A 19,396-nucleotide genomic window follows, 5' to 3' on the forward strand; every position below is an offset into this window, starting at 1 on the left:
AAAAATCCAATATCGTGCATCCCTAATATTTTGATATTAATATTCTATCTTGGGTAGGGGTGTCTGAAAAACTAAAGCCCCTCTGAGGATTTAAAAATCTAAATTCCGCCCCTGGACAGAGTGAAACTCAAATACCCAAGAAAAGTCATAACAAAACACATTTTGAGTGGAGGTTTTTTCTTAATGATACAGTGGCAAATTAAAGTCACGCACACACTGGTGAGGGGCTTATGAGCAGTAAAACCAGGGGTAGAGATGCTCTTTCCTCCCAGTTGAGTGGCCCCTCCTCCTCCCAGTCTGTCAGCCAGGCGCACCTTTCCTCTCTGGTCCTCCAGCGTTTCTTACCTTCTTGTCGCGTCTCTCAGCCTCGTTGTCTGGCGGTGAACTCTCACCCCAGCTGCTTGGGAAATGTCATACAGCAGGCAGAGGCCCGTGCTGCAGTAGGGGGGCGTAATAGGAGGAAAAAATAACAACATTTTTTTTTTTTTTTTTACTGCTCTCACTGCATCTTTTATCCGCGTCTCTGCCGTGCAAGTGCCACATCCCGCTACCAACAGCAGCCGCCGCCGCCGATAACCCATCGCAGTCTCAATGCTTATTTCGCATTAGGGCTAATATAAAAAAATCCGTGCCAGACATGTGAGTAGCAAACCATCGCTGTCGTCCTGACTGCTATATGCTCACGCTATTGTATCCTCACACCAATGAGAACAAATGGTTATTGAACCGTGTCGTTGTGCATTTAGTGTCAGAGCGCTGGTTCCTTGGCGGCTGAGCCGGAGTGTGTGCACCCTGACGGGGCAGATGGAGCCTCGCTGGCGGCTTGTTTTGGGGGCTCTGCGTCGGTTTGGCTAATTGAGCAAAAGGCTGTGATTTTTCTGCTGTAAATAGCCCCCAGATGGAGGGAAAGCCAGTTCAATCACTGGGCTGTGTGACAAGTGTTTGTGTAATGTAGCCCTTGCTCTATTTTCTTTTACATGTGTAACATTGATTGAAGGTAGCTGTGGATTGGTGCTGTGGAGTCCAGCAGCCTGGCATCTCCAGTCAGATGTGGAGGCCCAGGTTAGAGCTCACATAATGCGGCGGTGTTGATCTGAAATGTGTTTGTGGGGCTGTGTGAGGGTGACAGGGAGCAGGAATCATAGGAGGATCACCGGTGCAGATGTGAGCACATGAAACAGGAGGTAGTGTTGTGTGTTAAAGTGTCCAGAGCTCAAAGCACAGATGTGCCAGATTGATTATCCAGTGTTGTTTTTTTTTCACTAAAGATGCACATGGATAGTTTCTGATTTCTGGTAACAACTTTACAGAAAACTCACTCTATTTTTTATTTTTATTTTGTGTATTTTTTTTTTATAATCATTTGTAGTATTTTGCCTGGGTTATTTGTGATTGTACATGAGATGTGTGACAAAATCATTTCAACTTAAAGGTCCACTTAATAGCTCAGCTAGGGATGCACCTGCTTACTTTTTCTCTCCCAGTCTGGTGATACCTCAACTCAGGTTATCAGCCAATATCAGTGCTCAGCTAAATTGTGGATATCATATTTTTATTTATAGCAACATGTATGTAGGGCTGCACAATATGGAGAAAAAAAAATTACAGATATTGTCATATGAGTTGCGATTTTAGTGGTAATGGTAATTTTTGCATTTAATTTTCACTGAAAAAAATATAAAAATGACGACGATGTGATTTTTGCTGGGGTCTGTACCAAACAAGCTTGTTCCCTTACATCTGGAATATCATTTGTAGGCTTGGGCATCTCTGTAGCACCACTTCATTTATAATGGTATGGTATGTTGTGACACATTTTAGCTTTGTCAAAAAATTACAGCTGCTGCGATTTAAGTTGCACCTGGCCATAGTGGGATTTTGATAATATTTTGATTGGTTGTACAGCACGAGTTGTGGGACTAAATTAAAGTCAGCATCCCACCATGAGTGAAAGAATGAAGTGATTAATGTCATAATAAAATTGACAGAGAAATTGGATTTAATGTGGATTGGTTATACGCACAATCTTCTCAGTAATTTCAGCTTTGGTGCTAATATTTATTTGGCGTATGGAATCGGTGCATCCCTACTCTTAACCACATCTCATGGTCTTCGTCAGGGAATGAAGACATTTACTCCATTGTTTAGTTATGGTGGACATTTCATAATGTTGACAAACTCAGAAACACTGAACTTTAACTTTGTCCTGTAAAAGACATACCTTTAAGTGTTTGGCAATTATGTATTTAGATATTTTGAATCTTAATTTGAAGGATTTTCAGACATTTTGTTTGATGTCGGAGAGTAAAGAGGTAAGAGGAAATGCGAGGAGGCAGATAAAGGATGACATGCAACAGGTTCAGGCCATCAGGACGCTCTGAATCCACTTATATTTCTGCTAAAATTAGCAGCATTTTATATTTGAAATTGCTTGCAGGTAATGTTTATGCATCAACACGTTCTATGTCTAAACCTGAATGTTGTTTCAGGGGGGAGAACATGATGCTTCTCTTCAAGATGTCGGCCCAACAGACTAACTGGCTTGTGACGACGATGCCCAGTCGAAGATCCTGGGATTGAGACGTGAATCCCTTTACACTGATGGCCTGGACTGAGTAAGCACTTTGTGTTTGTCTGGGTTTTGTATATAAAATGCTGATATTGTTAAAGGCAATGGGTGATGATGTTCTTTTTTTCTGACAGGTTTCAGCTGGCCTGCTGAAGCTATGGGGAGCTGTTGGAGCTGTCTGTACAGAGACCCCATCCGAGACAACCATCTCACCAAATTTAAGGTAAATAATCCCACATTCACTTTAAATTCAACTCATTTTTTTTAGAGCTGTCTCGTGATCTTTTGGCTGGCGATCACGTTTACACGTGACATTGTGCAGTAATAAAGAGATGTATTTTGCAGCCTCTTGCAATAATCTAAATTTACAGTTCCTTCTCTTCATGTTATATTTCTAATCCCTGTCCTAGGTCACCAATGTGGATGATGAGGGCAACGAGCTGGGCTCTGGGATCATGGAGCTCACCCAGACCGAGCTCATTCTTCACACACGTAAGAGAGATGCCATCCGGTGGCCGTATCTCTGCCTGCGCCGCTACGGCTACGACTCCAACCTGTTTTCTTTTGAAAGCGGTCGCCGCTGTCAGACTGGGCAGGGTAAGCAAACCGTTTGACGATGTTCTAATATTCTCTTTATATGTGAACATTTAACTGCATCAGTTTCAGGGTCCTGGTGTTGTGCGTATTAGCTCACTGTCACACTATCATTACTTAACAGGATGCTTGAGCAGAATAGAGCACATGTTAAAGTTGAAACAGACAAAATTTCAGCTCCATCCCTCCTAGCGTTTCCAAGTAGTATTTTTGTTGGCACCACTGTTGCAAAGACAACTGAATTGCTTTTGGTTTTCTAGCAACTAGCAACTACCACAGTTTCCACAGTAATGTTGGTTGTTCCATTTTATTGTGAACTGACTGACGCACTTCCTTTGTGCTGTAAATGTAGACTTCATTTTGTGAGCTCACCTGACATTGCTTCTACTCTAACCAATTTGCGCTGGGGAGGGGGATTAGATTTTCCCCAACGAATCACTAGAGACCCACGTATACGCCTGAATCGAACCGCTGTTTCATGTCACAATGCTAGATGAATCAGTGAACTCAAACTCAAGGGAGTGGGCAGATTCAAATGTCTGGACTCAGGCGAGAGGCTGAACCAATCTAAATACTGAAGGTGTCATTATTCTATAGTGTTTACATAGTGCAATCAACATCTACTTCAAAATGATAATTTAAAGCAAAAAAAGTTGTCTTTTTCCACTCTAGAGTTATTGGCAACACCTGTGCTTTTCCTACTGTGACAATCCAAAATAACTGGCTTATGTCAGATTCAGACTACACATCAGCCTGATGTGATGGGTGGGCAGCCGTGTAGTCTGTGATAGTCAAAGACAACCAACACAGCATCTGGGATGCCTCACTTTAACCTTGTGTTTGGCAATTTTGACCCACTGGAGCACAAAGCAGTCTTTTGTGTACAACTGCAAGGGTCGGGTTGTGCTTGTTCAAAACTGGTTAACAAGACGTATTGTCCAACCATGCTGGAAATCAAAAGTATTTAAAGTCATTGAAATACAAGACATACATATCACATTTTCAGACAGTTCTCCTGGAAGACATTTATAGTGTTTCACTCAGTTGAAAATGATAAGAAATAGTTGAGTCAAGAATAAAAATAGGACTGGAGAGAGAAGCTCAAATTCTGGCTTCTTTCTCACCTTTGCACTGCTGGATTTTCACTGTGTGAAACGGGTGTGAATGTCAGAGCGTCAATTTACGGAAAGTTACAGAAATAGTCAGACACATCCCCTCCTGTAGCGTGAAGGGGGAGACGTTTCCAAAGCTAGTATTTAACCATAGGATAAGCAGTTCTAATAGGGTGTATAGTGGCCCCTTGAACAAAAAGGCCACATCCACACTAATATATTTTTGTTTTAAAATACATAGCTATTGTGATGTTTATGCCTTGTGTCTACACCACTCCACTGTTTTGTAACTCCTAAACTGAGACCTTTGAAAAAGCTGCACACCCCGTTTTAGTTTAAAAAGTAGAGGGGTGCATTTTAGTCTGGATGGCTGAAAACAATGGTGCCACGTGACACCCATGTCTACTTCTCAATTGGGTCTTATCAGTCACAACGTGTCAAGCCAAAACATTATAAGTAAGCCTACATACCATTTGTGTTTTCACCCTTCTTGTGTGGGTATTGCTTTCCCATCGCCATGGCTTCCTCCAGCAGTAGATAATGATCCTGGTTAGAGATGTACCGATACCACTTTTTCCTTCCCGATACCAATTCCGATCCCTGAAACTTAGGTATCTGCCGATACCGAGTACTGATCCGATACCAGTGTGTAAAATAAAAATGAATGGGATATGAATTGTTGTATGTCTAAACTCCTAAAACTCTATGTAAAATATTAAGAATTAAATATATAATAGTAGAATGAATGCCATAAAACTTTTTTTTATTATTATTATCCAGTGTTGACACAGATCAAGACACACGTTAAAGTGCAGCCACACAATTTGGTAAGAAAGACATTTTAAAGGCTACAGTAGAATGCTTTTTAAACTCCGCTCAGTTCCCATTTCGTTTGCCTGTAGCGTGCGTATGCGTAATGACGTGAGGCATTACGTGTTATCGTATTGGTAATAGGCTGTACTCATCGATACCCGATACCGCATTTTAGGCAGTATCGGAAATGCAGTATCAGTACAACTCTAACCCTGGTACTGTCCTAATATGTCGCCTTATTGGCCGTGCAATGTCTCCCAACCTGTTTTCTGCCGCCTTGACCGCCTCACACTCGTGTTAATTTCAGTAACAGTTCCACCATGTCGTCATTGGTCCAAGCAAAGAAATCGCTGGAATATTTTCGGTAACAAAGCAACCAACTGCAGACAATCTGCTTCTTGTTTGTGTGTGTGTACACAGATCATTTTTGTTCGAAAGCGCTTCTTTAAAATGAAAACATATCAGTGTGGATGTGGCCAAAGACTTCTAATCATTTGACAATACCAGTAAGAACAGGTCAGGAGCATTATGCCAAATTAATCACACTTGTGGGCACAACATCACCATCTGTACACATCCAGGATGTAAGCTGTGCACCCACACACTCACCAAAGCATGTCTTCATTGCCAAGCGGCGATGAATGGTTCCAGGTTCACTGTCTTTTAAGTGTGTGAACTTTTGTTGTTACGACTGCCAGGTGTAGCGAAGAGGGTTGTGATTGGTCGGGATCCAACATGCAGTCTGCCATGTGAAGTCACACAGCACAACACTGTGGCACAAATATCCTGTAGTCTGATTTCGGCATAAGTTTAACACATCGCTTGTGTTCACACATGTAGTGTTACTGAACAGGAGGCATACCGTGTGTGCTCGTAACCACCTTGTAACAGAACAAGATGTAAAGATGTTAAATATTTAGTCACAAGATAGATGAACAAATATAACTTTGTCGGTCGACTGTTGATACAGCATATTATCAGCATTTATAACATCTATTCTTCAGCCATGGAGTTCTATGTCTTTGCATTGTCAGTGATGACCAACTGTGGCCTAACGATGTTATTATTTTGCCTGTTTGATTAGGAATCTTTGCATTCAAGTGCTCCCGTGCAGAAGAGATCTTCAATCTGCTTCAGGAGCTGATGCAATGTAACAGCATCAACGTGGTGGAAGAGTCGATGATGATGAGTCGCAGTGGTCACACACCAGAGATGGAAATGTCTCGCACACCACAGACTCCCAACAGTGAGTCACACCACCACAGACTCACACACACACAAGTAAAGCTAATTATACACTTGAAATTAATTGTAGGACTTGCATGCAGCAGTACAGCAGTAAATTTAGCAGAATTTATGAGCTATTAATAGACACAGGTTAAACTGAACCTTACTGAGTCACAGGTATCCAGATAACACCAAGTAAAGCAGTGACACAGGCTGCAGCCACAGACACTTCTTATGGTCAGTTAGGGCTGGAAGAACAGTGACTATGGTGTTTCCAATATCCTCTTAAAGAATGTATTGTGACAGAGAAATTTCTAATAATAAAACCACGAGAGTTTTACCTCAGCCCACTCGTGATCTCAATCGTTTGGTGTAGTGTGGTCATAAAACTCAGTCCGAGCTGTCTGTAGTCAGTATTTTTCTCGTCTTAACTTTCCCACAAAATCAAACATGATTAATATCATTGAAAGTTTTTATTCTTGGCTCATACAAATACTGAAGTTCATTGACGTGAATGTTGTCAACAACCAAAAGGTGCGCTCTCTCCAGCACCAAACAGGAAGCATTAAACTGGGCAGACAGTAAACATGGAGGGGACCCGGGGGAGGTGCAAGAATGTGAACAAGTTTCGGTTCTCTTGTACTGCGGAAAGGGAGGAGAAACTGGTGGAGCTGTGGAGTAAAGAGGAGTCGGTGTTTATTTCAGGGTGTATCTGATCCACCAACCAGCACTTACTTTAAGAAGATGAAGATATACTTTATAAACCCTGAGGGGAAATTCAGTTTCTTTCACTCTGTTGTCATATACCCACAGGTCTGAAATACACACATGCACAAAAAGGATCTATGCATACAATAAATTGAGAGAAGTCAGAGGGAGGAGGCTTAAGGGCACCTTGGCAGTGCCCAGGAGGCAAATTATCACCTCTCTAGCTACCAGTCCAGACTCCATATTTGGTCTATACAGGGATTTGAACCAGCGATCCTCTGCTTCCCAAGCCAAATCCCTATGGACTGAGCTACTGCCGCCCCTTTAGTGAGAAATCTTAATTTCACAAGCGGTTCACTCTCATTCCCACAGTTTCCTCCCTGACTGAAATAGTGCTGCTAACCAATTAAGTCTTGTGGTGAGTTGAGGCAACATAATCCAGTCTTTCTAAACCAGATTTTCTATTGTTGAAGCAGAAAGTTACAGAAGTTGGTGTCAGTGTTCCAGCTGTGTTCGACAGCTGGCTTGTGTCCATGTTGGTAGGTAGCACTTAATTCAGTAGATCTGCTGTAGATCCACTGGATCACTTGTGTGGCCTGGGATGATGATGGTGCTGTTTGTGGTGCTGCTGCAGGTTTTAAAAGGGTTGCTTTGGTGTGGATAGATTTCTTTTTATTTTGTATCATATTTACCAGTTAACAGACAAAAAAAAATGTAAACAGAAACTTGTCCTAAACATTGTCGCTTCGCAGCAAGAGGGTTCCCGATTCAAACCCGGAGTGGGGGGAGCTCTTCTGTGCAGAGTTTGCATGATCTCCTCGTGTCAGTGTGGGTTTTCCCAGGTACTCCAGCTTCCTCCCACAGTCCAAAGGCATGCAGCTTAACTGGTGACTCTAAATTGGTCGTAAGTGTGAATGTGAGTGTGAATGGTTGTCTGTCTCTATGTGTCAGCCCTATGATAGTCTGGCGACCTGTCCAGGGTGTACCCTGCCTCTCGCCCTATCAGCTGGGATAGGCTCCAGCCCCCCCCACGACCCCCAACAGGATAAGCGGTTACAGAAAACAATTAAAAAAAGGATTTATATTAAAAGTCTCAGAAGCCTTTGACAAGTGACTCCTCAGGTTCCACTGGGATATAACAACTATGCCAGATCACAAAAGCCACCTTGCATTTTGTCTGTCTTTATATTGTCACATAAATGTGTTTGCAGCTCCAGCGTTCCCTGTCCAGGCTTTTCCCAACGGCTACCCTGGTTATCCAATCAGAGGTGATTCCTCCCAGCCCTCTCTTGCTGATGATCATGGTCATAGCCTCATGGGTTTGGAAGACCAGGTAAGACCTAATTATGCTCCATATAGTTCACTGTATCTGTGCGAGTTCACAATTTGACCCTGTTTTTATTTTCCCCAACAGACCCACACCTATGTAAATACTGTTAGTATGGAGGGGGATCTCTCTATGCGTCACTGTGTGCACTCCCTGCCTGAGGTGCGGCCCAGCTCTTTCCCTGAAACAACACGGGGAGCCATGCCTGTCGGGGGCCAAGGAAATCCGCAGTCCAACATGCGGTGCTGTCCCCTGGAGGAGCATAACGATCCTCAGGTGTTCTTACAGCCGTCCTCGCAGGAGGTCAAATTCATGCTGGGCCCCACTCCGGCACAACGCCATCTGCTGGAGAGAGAGCGGGAGAGAGAGAGGGAGAGGCATGGGCACAATCCTCACAACCTTCAGCCAGTAGAGGGTGCAACAGGCTCAGAGACGGAGGGAGATGAGCCCTCTATGCACCTGTGCAACTCTCACTCCTATCATCATTTCCATCATCACGCGCACCGGCACCCGGGCCTCGAGCACCCAGACAGCTGCCAGAGCGGGGAACTCACCTACGAGAACATCAACGGGCTGAGGAGCGGCCGGAAGCAGCGGCTGAGTCCCAGCAGCGTGTCTCAGTCTGTGGGTTCAAGCAGCAGCAGCAGCACTGGGGACAGTCACACCCACTCCCTCCTGCACCCACACTCCCTCGGCCCATCGTCTCTACCCCCGCAGGGTTACCCCTGCGAGAGGGGCATGGGTGGAGGTCATCGTCGGACAGCTCTGCTTAACTACGAGAACCTGCCATCTCTGCCACCGGTGTGGGAATACAGCGCTCTGCAGCGGGACGACGAGCAGGAGGAGGAAGATGATGAGCAGGATGAGGAGGAATATGAGGAAGAGGAGGAAGACTTTGATGAGTATGAGTTCTCAGAAGGCCCTGGGACACCCAACGGGTACCACCAGGATGCTCGGGGCATCCACAGAGATGCCCTGCAGAACTATGTCAACACAGAGCAGGTCCAGCCGCCCCGGCTCCGACACGCCTGCCCCCCGCATCCACGGCCGTGTCAGCCAGACAGAGGGGGGCGAATATTTAGCTTTGATTTCCGCAGACGATCGAGGTCAGGGGTTGGAGGCTGTGAGCACGGCCACATGCCTCCATCTCGGCAGCTGAATTACATCCAGGTGGACCTAGAGGGAGAACCTCCCTGCCAAGCCCTCAGCGGCGGGGGTGCCCAGACCCAGCCACAGCACCAGCGCCTACCACCCAAAAAATGTGGCCCGCAGGCACCCCGGCGCAGTGAATGCTACGCAGTCATTGACCTAAAGAAGACCGCTGCCATGTCCAACCTGCAGAAAGCTCTGCCCAGGGATGATGGGACTTCCAGAAAGACTCGCCACAACAGCACAGACCTGCCTCTGTAAACGGTGTTCAGACTGAAGAGGAACGATGAAGACAGATGAAGGCTTATCCTCATCTTAGCACACTGGACCCTTCACTGTCATCCATCCATTCAACTGTCGGGCTGACTAATACAGTACAGGTACCTAATTAGAAACTTACTGAAACCTATCTGTGCATATAACAGGAAATGAGGAATCTTTGAGGAGAATTTGCCATTTTATTCTGTGTTATTTATTAGATATGTGGTGTGAAGCTCTCTCGAGAAATTGGCAGTTTGCTGGATATATGGATATTTAAATATAGGCATAAAATCATATAAACTTATATATGATTTCATGCTTAGCTATGACTTAGAGCAGAGACCTCTGTTTTCAGTGGAAGCAGTCATTGCCATACTGTATTAGCAAACTTTAATTCATGAACCCATCTCCACTCACACATTATTGTTCCTATCATTTAGTTATTTTACATCCATGTGGTTTTTTACTTAAATACTATGAGAGGCAAAAATGTGACCTCGTTGCAGGAGAAGTTGGCGTGAAGGAAGGTTAATGGTTCCTCCAAGATACTGGCCAATATTCATACCTCATCACAAGCATCTAAGTCTAAACGTGTGGCTAGTAGAAGAGACCATTATTTGTTCATATATGCCTATAGAGCATTTTGCACACAATCCTATGGAATTGTATTTTATCATATTTAAGGGAATGGTGTCGTCCAGTCCAAAAAAAAAAATAATGGAGTTAAGTGAACAGAAGAGATGGTGATATTTGCAGAGTTATACTAAACTGAATGATGGTAAAAGTAGCACACATGGATGAAACGAGCTCCGGCTCCCTCCTATCCACATGCAGCAAATGAAAAAGTAGCATATCATCTTTGATCACATCCTTCTGCACCTCATCCCAGACCTGCAGGAGGTCCGCGCGGTTTACGCTTGTCACGTTGCACTTTTGACCCTGGGCCACTGAAACGCTCTTTGTCTCTACTCCCACGCCGCTGGAGCCACAGCTTTGACCATGTCCTTTTTACCAAAAGCAGGGGGCCTAATATTTCACGCACATTCTTAGTCAGCATCGTAGGTAGGATTTATTTACATGCTTTGATGGCGACATCAACAACCTCAAATAGTGGCATTAAGCTATAACCTCACATAAAAAGTGCTGAATATGTAATTTGTCAGTTATCAGGTGTGAATGCTGTTAAAGGGTAATCAAGTATGTCGCAGAGTCATGACGTGGAGATTTTTGTGAGGCTATTTATCAACCTTGGTCAGATATTTATTTATTTATTTATTCATTCTTTTGTTTCTGATTGTAATAATTTTGTTTTCCATGTGACGACCAGCGTTTTGTAATCCAGTTGGTAATGCGGAGACCAAAGTTTCACCTCAAATTATCACTGGACTCTGGTGTATTACTGTTATAACTGTGCTTAGTTATATTTAAAAAGAAAAAAAAGAGACTGTATTTATATTTTAAGTGCCAAAACTTATTTGCAAACTGTATGATGAATAGAAATCAAACGTGTCATAAGGATTTGTAGGAAACAATAGGACAGAGAGTTATGAGGTGAATACAGTCCGGAGATAAAAACAGAAAAATCCAACTTTTCAAGGATTATAATTAAAAACGATAAAAACTGCACATTCCACCTCATCCACATCGACAGCCATCTGGGAGCGAGATCTAAGAATGGTGATGTTGTAGTCTGATAATCACAGCCAGGGTGGTTTTATGCTGCTACATGTACATACTAACAGTAGCCCCTGTAGGCTACAGGTACCTGTCAAAATGAAAACGTTACGTGTTTGAACCTATGCGATGTCAGATCTTTTACCATATTGTTAATTGCTAATAGAAGTAGCATTGTTGTGTTCTTCTGGGATCATTTATGAGCAGTAGAAATATATAATGTACCATTTCAGAGAACGTTTCATTTGGCAAGTATTTCATTTCACTGATTGTTTTTCTGGACAAACTGGCTGTCTGAGAGCTGACGGAGGTACAAGCCCACTGACGCTGTCATGTTTTTGTTGAGCGCTCACATCAAGGTGATATTTTTCAGCTGACGGAGGAGGTTTTACACATGTTTAGGCCTTCAGATGTTAGTTCCTTCAACAGAGTGTTCAAAAGATCAGTATGGGACACAAATACAAACTCTCAACTTCTGATGAGGAGGGTTTTTTGGCTTCTGTGTGACATCATGTGCAAATCAAAGATGATTTATTCAAAAATATTTATGCATGATTATTGCTTCTGATTGCTGCTGTATAGATATTTATTTTACATTAAATATATTTATTTAGATATTTAATTTAGAATGATATAAAACTGAAAATCAGTCAGAGGAAAACCAGTTCCTAGACTCACATAATCTATTACTATTACTGCTATTTATTTATTTTCAAATTATTATTTGCTATTTATTTTTAGACATGATACATTTTCATTTTATGACTTTAATGTTTTTTTAATAACCAGAATTGTTCAGTCAATACAATGCCAGAAAATGTGGAAAAATGCACACCAGTCTCTAAATTACAATACCAGTATCCTTTAAGTGATACTGAGACCAACAGAGTACTTTACTTGATACCTTTTTTAAAAAACTTTATTTAAAACCCATCATGTGGAAGGAGTGGCGTATAATATAGCCATTTTTTTCAAGGGTTTTGGTCCATCTCGACACAGTGAACTGCAAACTCTGTCTAATACACTGCGCTCAACCTCACCACACCACAGACTGTATGGGTTGTAGTTGCTGAGTTAGTGGGTCAGTCACATCTCACATTGGATGGAGGAATGCTTTAAGTGACAGGCTGCGAGCAAAACCTTGGAGTTTTTCCCCCCCCTGGGTTTTGGTACAAAAAACATTGAATCCAGGTTTCAGTGGAGAGGTTTTAATACTACTTGTTACTAGTTTATTTTGGTCAGTATTGTAGACGTATTAAGTACCGATTCAAAGTCCTACTAGTTTCCAACAATCTGTGGGGTCATCTTATTTTGTTCAACCAACAGTCCAAAATTTAAAGATATTAAAGGTGCTGTATGTACCTCTGGAGAAAGACCACCAACCTAAAGCCTCAGTATTTGTAGACCTGGGAATCAACAATCAACTATCTGTCTCCAGAGTTACATACAGCACTTTTAAATTGTCAATAATCTGAAACTGGAAAAGTCCTCATAGAGATAAATAATTTGTCAAAATTATAGACAAATGAATTAATCTATAGTTCCAAAACTCACATAATCTATTACTAAATTGTCGTTTTTAAAAGTCACTTTTATTCACAGGTGTTAAGGACAGCAACATGCTATTATTTTCATTATTAATTAACCTGTTTCTTTTTTTTTTTCTGGATTAAAGCTGGGTTAGGCAGAAGTCTGGAAGGGGCAAAAAAAGATCAGAATTTCCTCCCCCTGCAGATTGGCCTTTCTGTGCTAAGCCCCTCCCACCAAATGATCATGGTATATGTTAAAGTTACCTTCACAAAGGTGAACTTAAAGCCGCTGCCATGACTGTTTAGCTCTGATTAGCAGAGGGCGAAACTATTAGCAGCATTCTCTCTTCATCTCTGAAATGCCTTGCCAATACTGACACGTGTTATATTGTGTTTATCTTCACTCTCCTTTAGACTCTTTTTGATAAGTCCGTCTCCCGTTTTGGGTTGCTTTGCAGTGTCGGCAGTTGTTGCCAATGCTGGAATAGCAACTTTCTTTGCAGGATTCTCCGCTACTGAATCAGACTGTCATCGAACAGACGTGCACACACATCTGCATTTGTAGAATAGCCAGTAGGAGCGCCCCCTTGCTAAAGTGATCTGTGATTGGCCAAAGTCTCGCGTCACAGGCTAGATTTTCCAAAGATTGAAAACAGAGCCAAGAGGAGGTGCTGAAATCAATGTTTTACTCTCAGTCCACTTGCATTACAGTATGCTCAAAGTTTATTGTGGGATTTTTGCCCATTGAAGCCAAAATTAAACTCCCTACCCCAGCTTTAATCTGTAAATTGTTTGGTACACAAAAAGCCCATCACAATTTTCCTGAACCCCAAGGTGATGTCGTCAAACGGCTTGTTTTGTCTGACCAACAATCCAAAGCCCAAATGTTTTCCATTTACAGATATAAAACAGACAAAAACAAAAAATAAAATGAAATAAAAAATAAAACAACTACTGCTACTGGTTTGATGGTAACAATAATGATAGAGTTTTAGTGTCTGATAAATATTCCCAACACAGAAGCTTTAAATACCCCCAAATGAAAAGTTGATGCTTTGTATTTTTGTTCCACCATCATATTTCAATATGACATTTTTAAAAAAGTATCTTCTATCACAAAAAGGCCAACTGTTAGGGGACATTTTTGAGTGTGTTTGCGAAGATATTGTCATGATACATTGGAAGGATGTTTACATTTTTGCAATAATGGATGAATTCTTGTTTTGTCGATCTAAATCAGACCAATGTGTGAAGTGTGACTTTTAAATAGTAGTCTACGTATAGAGCTGTGGGCTTAATGTATTTAATCGCCTGTTCTTCTGTGAATCAGCAGTCTTATTTTGATTTCAGGTACAATGTTTACCTTTCAATCTTCATAGTGTGATCTCAGCTATGAAAGTTAAAAAAAAAAAAAAAAGAGATGCCTGTTTTCTTGATTGTCAGACACTGTGTTTGCTTAAACTCACATTAACAGTGCCATACAGTAGGTGACCATTGCCAGTACTTAAATTCAATTTTATTGTATTGAACTTTTCAAACCAGTGGCTATGTTTCATCCAGGAAACAGAAAGTGTTTCACCTAATTTCTCAGAATATTGTTACATGTGGTTTTATGGTCATTTTAAAAAAAAATATCCATGTTTAAATGTGTTAGCTATCTTTGTTATAACGCAGTAACCTCACCAACACCCAAACCAGTGATTACAGCATCATTACCACAGACTCCTTTGTTTACTGATTAATAATCAAAGTAAATAGATGTGCTAAATCATTTTTCAAAAAAACGCTTTTGTGATCTAATTGCACTTGAGTTCAAACAAAGTGCAGCTCCCATCCCATTACTCATTGTGACTGACTAGGGGGTTGATGCTATCTGAAATGTGTAATTCTCAGTCACCTTCAGTGTTTATGCTCTAGGCGTAAATTCACACAGGTGTCAGTGAAATTTATCAGGTGTCGCCCAGGGGTGTGATTGGTTTTTCAGGGCGGGATGACACAAAGTTTATTAAGTTCCTCAAACTGAATTTATTGGATGGGATGTTAAACAATAAAAGGACTTGCTCTGTGTTTACTGTACAAACATGAATGCCATGAAGTCCATTGTAATAAATTTCTCACTGTGCCTTTCATATTCAAACTGGAGAAACATTTTCGTCACTGTTTATGAGAGCAGCCTGCTGTTAAAAAAAACGAAGCCACATGTTGAAAGTTTAGAAACAAAGTTGAAAGGGGCCTGTGGTTTCATACTTCAAGCTGTACTTGAAGTTGTGTTTGAAAAAAGTGCCAACTCCTGATTGTTTTACACCATACTGTATTTTACAAATGTCTGTTTAAAGGAATGTTTGGAAATTCTGGGGAAAATGTATATGTGCTTTCTTGCCAAGTTTGATTGGAAGATTGATCCCACTATTGTGTCTGTGCACTAAATGTAACACCGAAAACACTCCAAGCAGTGGCAAAGTGCGGCCTGCGGCAAGCTGCCATGTAATATCTATGGAATGCTGCGGCGGCCTGTGGCCATTTGATTCTGTGGCAAACTGCGGCCGAACTAAAAGTTGAGTGTGTTTTAACTTTTAGTGGTAAATTGTGGTCAGAGAATTCCAGTAGCCAGTATGTAAACAGAGACCTGTGACTCCTGTGACATGTTGACTGGTGTTACAAAGAATTTCCTCCTACCTGAAACACATGAACACGCCCTCCGGCAGCAGAAAAATATAATTATAGTGGCAAACCACACTTCAAGGCTGCTTGACGTGTTTTTGACGTAAGGCTACAGCTCATAGATGGTTATGTTAGCTTAGCATATAAGCAGTTGCTAGGAAACCAGCAGTAACTCCAGGAAGTCACTGCCCCCAGCCATGAAGTAATTCAGCACACAGTCTCGCAACCCATTGGCGGTCAGTCCGCAGCGATAAACCTCTTGAGGCAAGGGCCAATATTTGGAGAGCTCCAGTGTAGCCAGCGGATATCCGGGTCGAGACTTCCCCTTCTGGGCAGAGGCCATTTTGGCTAATCTCTATAAACAAATATCTACACATATGAACTAGAGCACTCAGAGAGCGCAGACCTCCGCCAAGCAGCTCGGATTTCCCGCCATTTTATTATTTTATCCACGTCGCTTCAACCGATCACCACCAAAATTTTATCATCTGTTCCTTGTCCCATTATCAACCTTTCCTGAAAATTTCATCAAAATCCGTTCAGAACTTTTCGAGTTATTTTGCAGATAAACAGACCAATGCCAGCGAAAACATTACCTTCTTGGCGGAGGTAATTAGGGGTTGGAATCACCAGAGGCCCCATGATACGATATTATCACGATACTTAAGTCAAGATACACTATTATTGTGATATTAAAAGTATTGTGATAAAATATATTGCTTTTTATTAACTTTGTCCAACTGTAAATTGTGTCCCAAAAGGAAAACTCTATCAACATCTGTTTATCTGATAAGATAGTTTTCAGTCTGTCATCTCGCTTTTTTTAAATTGCATCAAAAATGTATCTAGTGAGCTGAAAAAGTATTAATTTTATATTCTAGTAGGCCACCAAAAGCTTAATTTCCACTTGTCATATTAGTAATTTATATGATAAACAAGTCGTTACTTGGCGTCCATGTATCGATACGATGTTGCCACACAAAAATATCGCGATACTATGCTGTATCGATTTTTGCCCCCACCCCTAATATAAATGACGATAGCTGATGGGTTCCCAGATTGCATTCTGAACTCTCCACACAGACTGTTTACTTGCCCCTCAAACATGATTGGTCAAAACTACTCAGACTACAAACGGAAACCAACATCTCGTGCCATTGCTACAGATTCTGCAAACATATGCAGATATCTGCTCATAGAGGTTATTCGGCACAAAATCATTGCTCATCAGACTGATTCAGAATGAGAGCGATGCCAGTCTTCTCATCTAACTCTTGGCAGGAAAGCAAATATCTTAAGCATATCTCCAAAACTGTTGAACTACTCCCTTTGGGTTTTTGACATTAAATTTGAATGAGTCATCATTTGTTGAGATTACACGAGTCATGATCTTAATAATCTGTTCAGTGGTTTAGGAGTGAAAATATAGCCAAACTCTGTGTGACTGAGAAGGTGTTGAATCATGACTAGTATGTTCTGTAGCATATAATGTTAATTATGAGTAAAGACTACCGTGTGTTTGTCATTATGATGTCATGTGCACTCCATGATTCCTCATCAGCTGCCATTTCTTCTCATAGTGCTGAAGAATGTGAAAATAAAACTCCTTTCAGAGATGTTTTTTTGTATACTTTTATAATTTGTAACCACTGAAAATGTGTAACGTAAGCTGGGTTACGAGAGTATAGGAGGAACAGAGAGAAAGGCCGCAACACGGTTTGCACCACAGTGCTACATGCCATCTTCATCAGTGGTTTTTCATCATCATCATCATCATCTTAAGTGATTCTGTATCATCATCAGAAATGACATATTGTAAAACCTCAACTTCCTGTCCATGCTATGAGATAGATCTCTGTCAAAATACTGAAAGTATCAGAAAACTGTAATATCTCTTTATTATTATTATTATTATTATTATTATTATTATTATTGTGTTTTTTTAAAAATCTGGTTTGTTTTTGTCTGGTATGAGGGTGTGATCACCACCAGAGGGTGATGTACATGTACGGGTCTGAGCTGTACATTTTTGTGTATTTGCATACAGGTTGCATTGGCCTAACTTTGTGACTATTATATCAATTTACGAATCGAATGAGTGCCAAATATGCTCGAGCATGACAAAATCCGGGACCTACGAGGAACTGCAGGTACTCTCTGACTCATCGGAGGCAGACACGAGTGACTCGCTGCTGTTGTAGACTCTACTTGTGATACAAATGCACAGCTGAAGGTTTAACCATGCTAAATATTTTTGCTGAAAGAGAGGGAGGGGGGGGATTCTCTTTGTTTTTGTCTCAGTTTGGCAAAAGTTTATTCAGATATTTGTTGTATGTTTCTGTGTTTCCATCCATGGCTTATAAATGCGGTGATGGTCTTATCATGCTGCCATTAGAGGTGAATATTAAAAGCTGATTTGCTTCATTTGTTGGACTGTCAAAAAGAAAACATTTGGGTCATTTTCATTCTTGAATCATTCCACACAGAGATGTATGTTATCTGACCTCTTCATCCCACTCTGTCCCAAAACAAAGTGAGCCTGACATTTGGTGACTTTTACCCTGAATTTTATCAATTATAGTGTGAATTTGTCCAAAATGTAAAAGTAAATGTAATTCTAATATTAAAATGAAGCTATGAAAATATCTTATTGTGCACTAAACAGTGTCTAATTTTTTTTCTTTAAGTCAAACCTTTAATGTTTCAAAGAATCGATAAATGTATTTGAGTGAAACACAGCATTTCCCCTCCAGGATCACGTGCCTCTTCAGTTCATTACATGTAAATTTTTAACATTACAACATTTACAAGATATTTTTTAAGGTATTCCTAGAATATTTTTATAAAATATACCAGGCTGCTCAACAATCAGAACAGTACAAGACTTTGAAAAAAAAAAAAAATCTTTTTTTAAGAGTGAAAGAAACGAGTCAGGTCAACACAGCTGATGTGAACACCGAACCTTTTTGGGCTGATCAAACCTGATCACTTTTGGAGGTGAAATGCTTTGTTTGCTCATGTCTATTTATTATTTTCTGAAGAAACATTGAAGACAGACGTGAAACGGGCCTGTTAAAATGTGTGTAAGACAACACTCAAACCATTGTGTGAATAATCATCCTCCAGCCCAGCAGCTGAGAGAAACTGCGCTGTGCGAGGGATTTCTGTACCCTGAGGAGAGAAATGATGTTAACTGTGTCAACACCATCCAAAGTAGAGTTTTGTTCAGAGTATGTACAGATGTCTGTAGCTCAAAAACCTGCCCAGGATATATTACTTTTTATCCAAGTGGACACAATCATGTTTCCCATTTTTGCTTAAACCAGAAATTAAACCGTGATTTTACTCCACAATAGTTTTTGCAGCTGAATATTAACTTCTTTTGAGCATGTAATTAGTGTCTGCCAGTGTGTAAACAATTTTAATAATTTGATGTACAGAGAGCATGGTCCTTGTTAGCTCTAGAGATTTACAGCAAACTGTAAATATATGCCTTAAATAGTAGCTGTCTTGTCTTGTGTTCGTATGTCTGTCTTGTTTTATGGTTACTGAATTACTGTATCAAAAGAGGAGCCTCACAAATAAAGCAGAGCTTTTATTGTTTCTACTCTACTTGGCGTCACTAATGTTAAGTCTGGGGGTTTCTGTCTTAACTGAAGCGCTCAATAATTTATTTTGTTGTAACAGAACACAGGTGGACAGACAATGCTGGCACATGGTGTCATGAAGCTCCCGCTGCACTTTGCCATTTCAGTGGTGGATTTCTGTCTGA

General features: G+C 41.1%; 1 protein-coding gene across 1 annotated transcript; it reads left to right on the plus strand.

Annotated features, from left to right (window-relative positions):
• The first annotated feature begins 253 nt into the window (after window positions 1-253).
• On the plus strand, window positions 254-19,227 carry frs3 (fibroblast growth factor receptor substrate 3). Its single transcript, XM_033626462.2, has 7 exons — window positions 254-639; window positions 2,490-2,615; window positions 2,704-2,792; window positions 2,980-3,166; window positions 6,173-6,334; window positions 8,235-8,356; window positions 8,438-19,227. The coding sequence occupies exons 3-7, from the start codon at window positions 2,727-2,729 to the stop codon at window positions 9,758-9,760; spliced, it is 1,860 nt and encodes a 619-aa protein (XP_033482353.2). The 5' UTR covers window positions 254-639; window positions 2,490-2,615; window positions 2,704-2,726; the 3' UTR covers window positions 9,761-19,227.
• The last annotated feature ends 169 nt before the right edge of the window (window positions 19,228-19,396 follow it).

Source organism: Epinephelus lanceolatus, chromosome 1 (assembly GCF_041903045.1).
Source record: "Epinephelus lanceolatus isolate andai-2023 chromosome 1, ASM4190304v1, whole genome shotgun sequence".
Classification (NCBI taxonomy): domain Eukaryota; kingdom Metazoa; phylum Chordata; class Actinopteri; order Perciformes; family Serranidae; genus Epinephelus; species Epinephelus lanceolatus.

What these genes read in the sequence shown, in the direction of transcription:
- frs3 (XM_033626462.2), top strand. Translation starts at nt 2,727, where the DNA reads ATGGGGAGCTGTTGGAGCTGTCTGTACAGAGACCCCATCCGAGACAAC. An exon ending in CCGCTGTCAGACTGGGCAGG is followed by an intron (nt 3,167 to 6,172) that starts GTAAGCAAACCG and finishes CTGTTTGATTAG; the next exon opens with GAATCTTTGCATTCAAGTGC. An exon ending in CACACCACAGACTCCCAACA is followed by an intron (nt 6,335 to 8,234) that starts GTGAGTCACACC and finishes ATGTGTTTGCAG; the next exon opens with CTCCAGCGTTCCCTGTCCAG.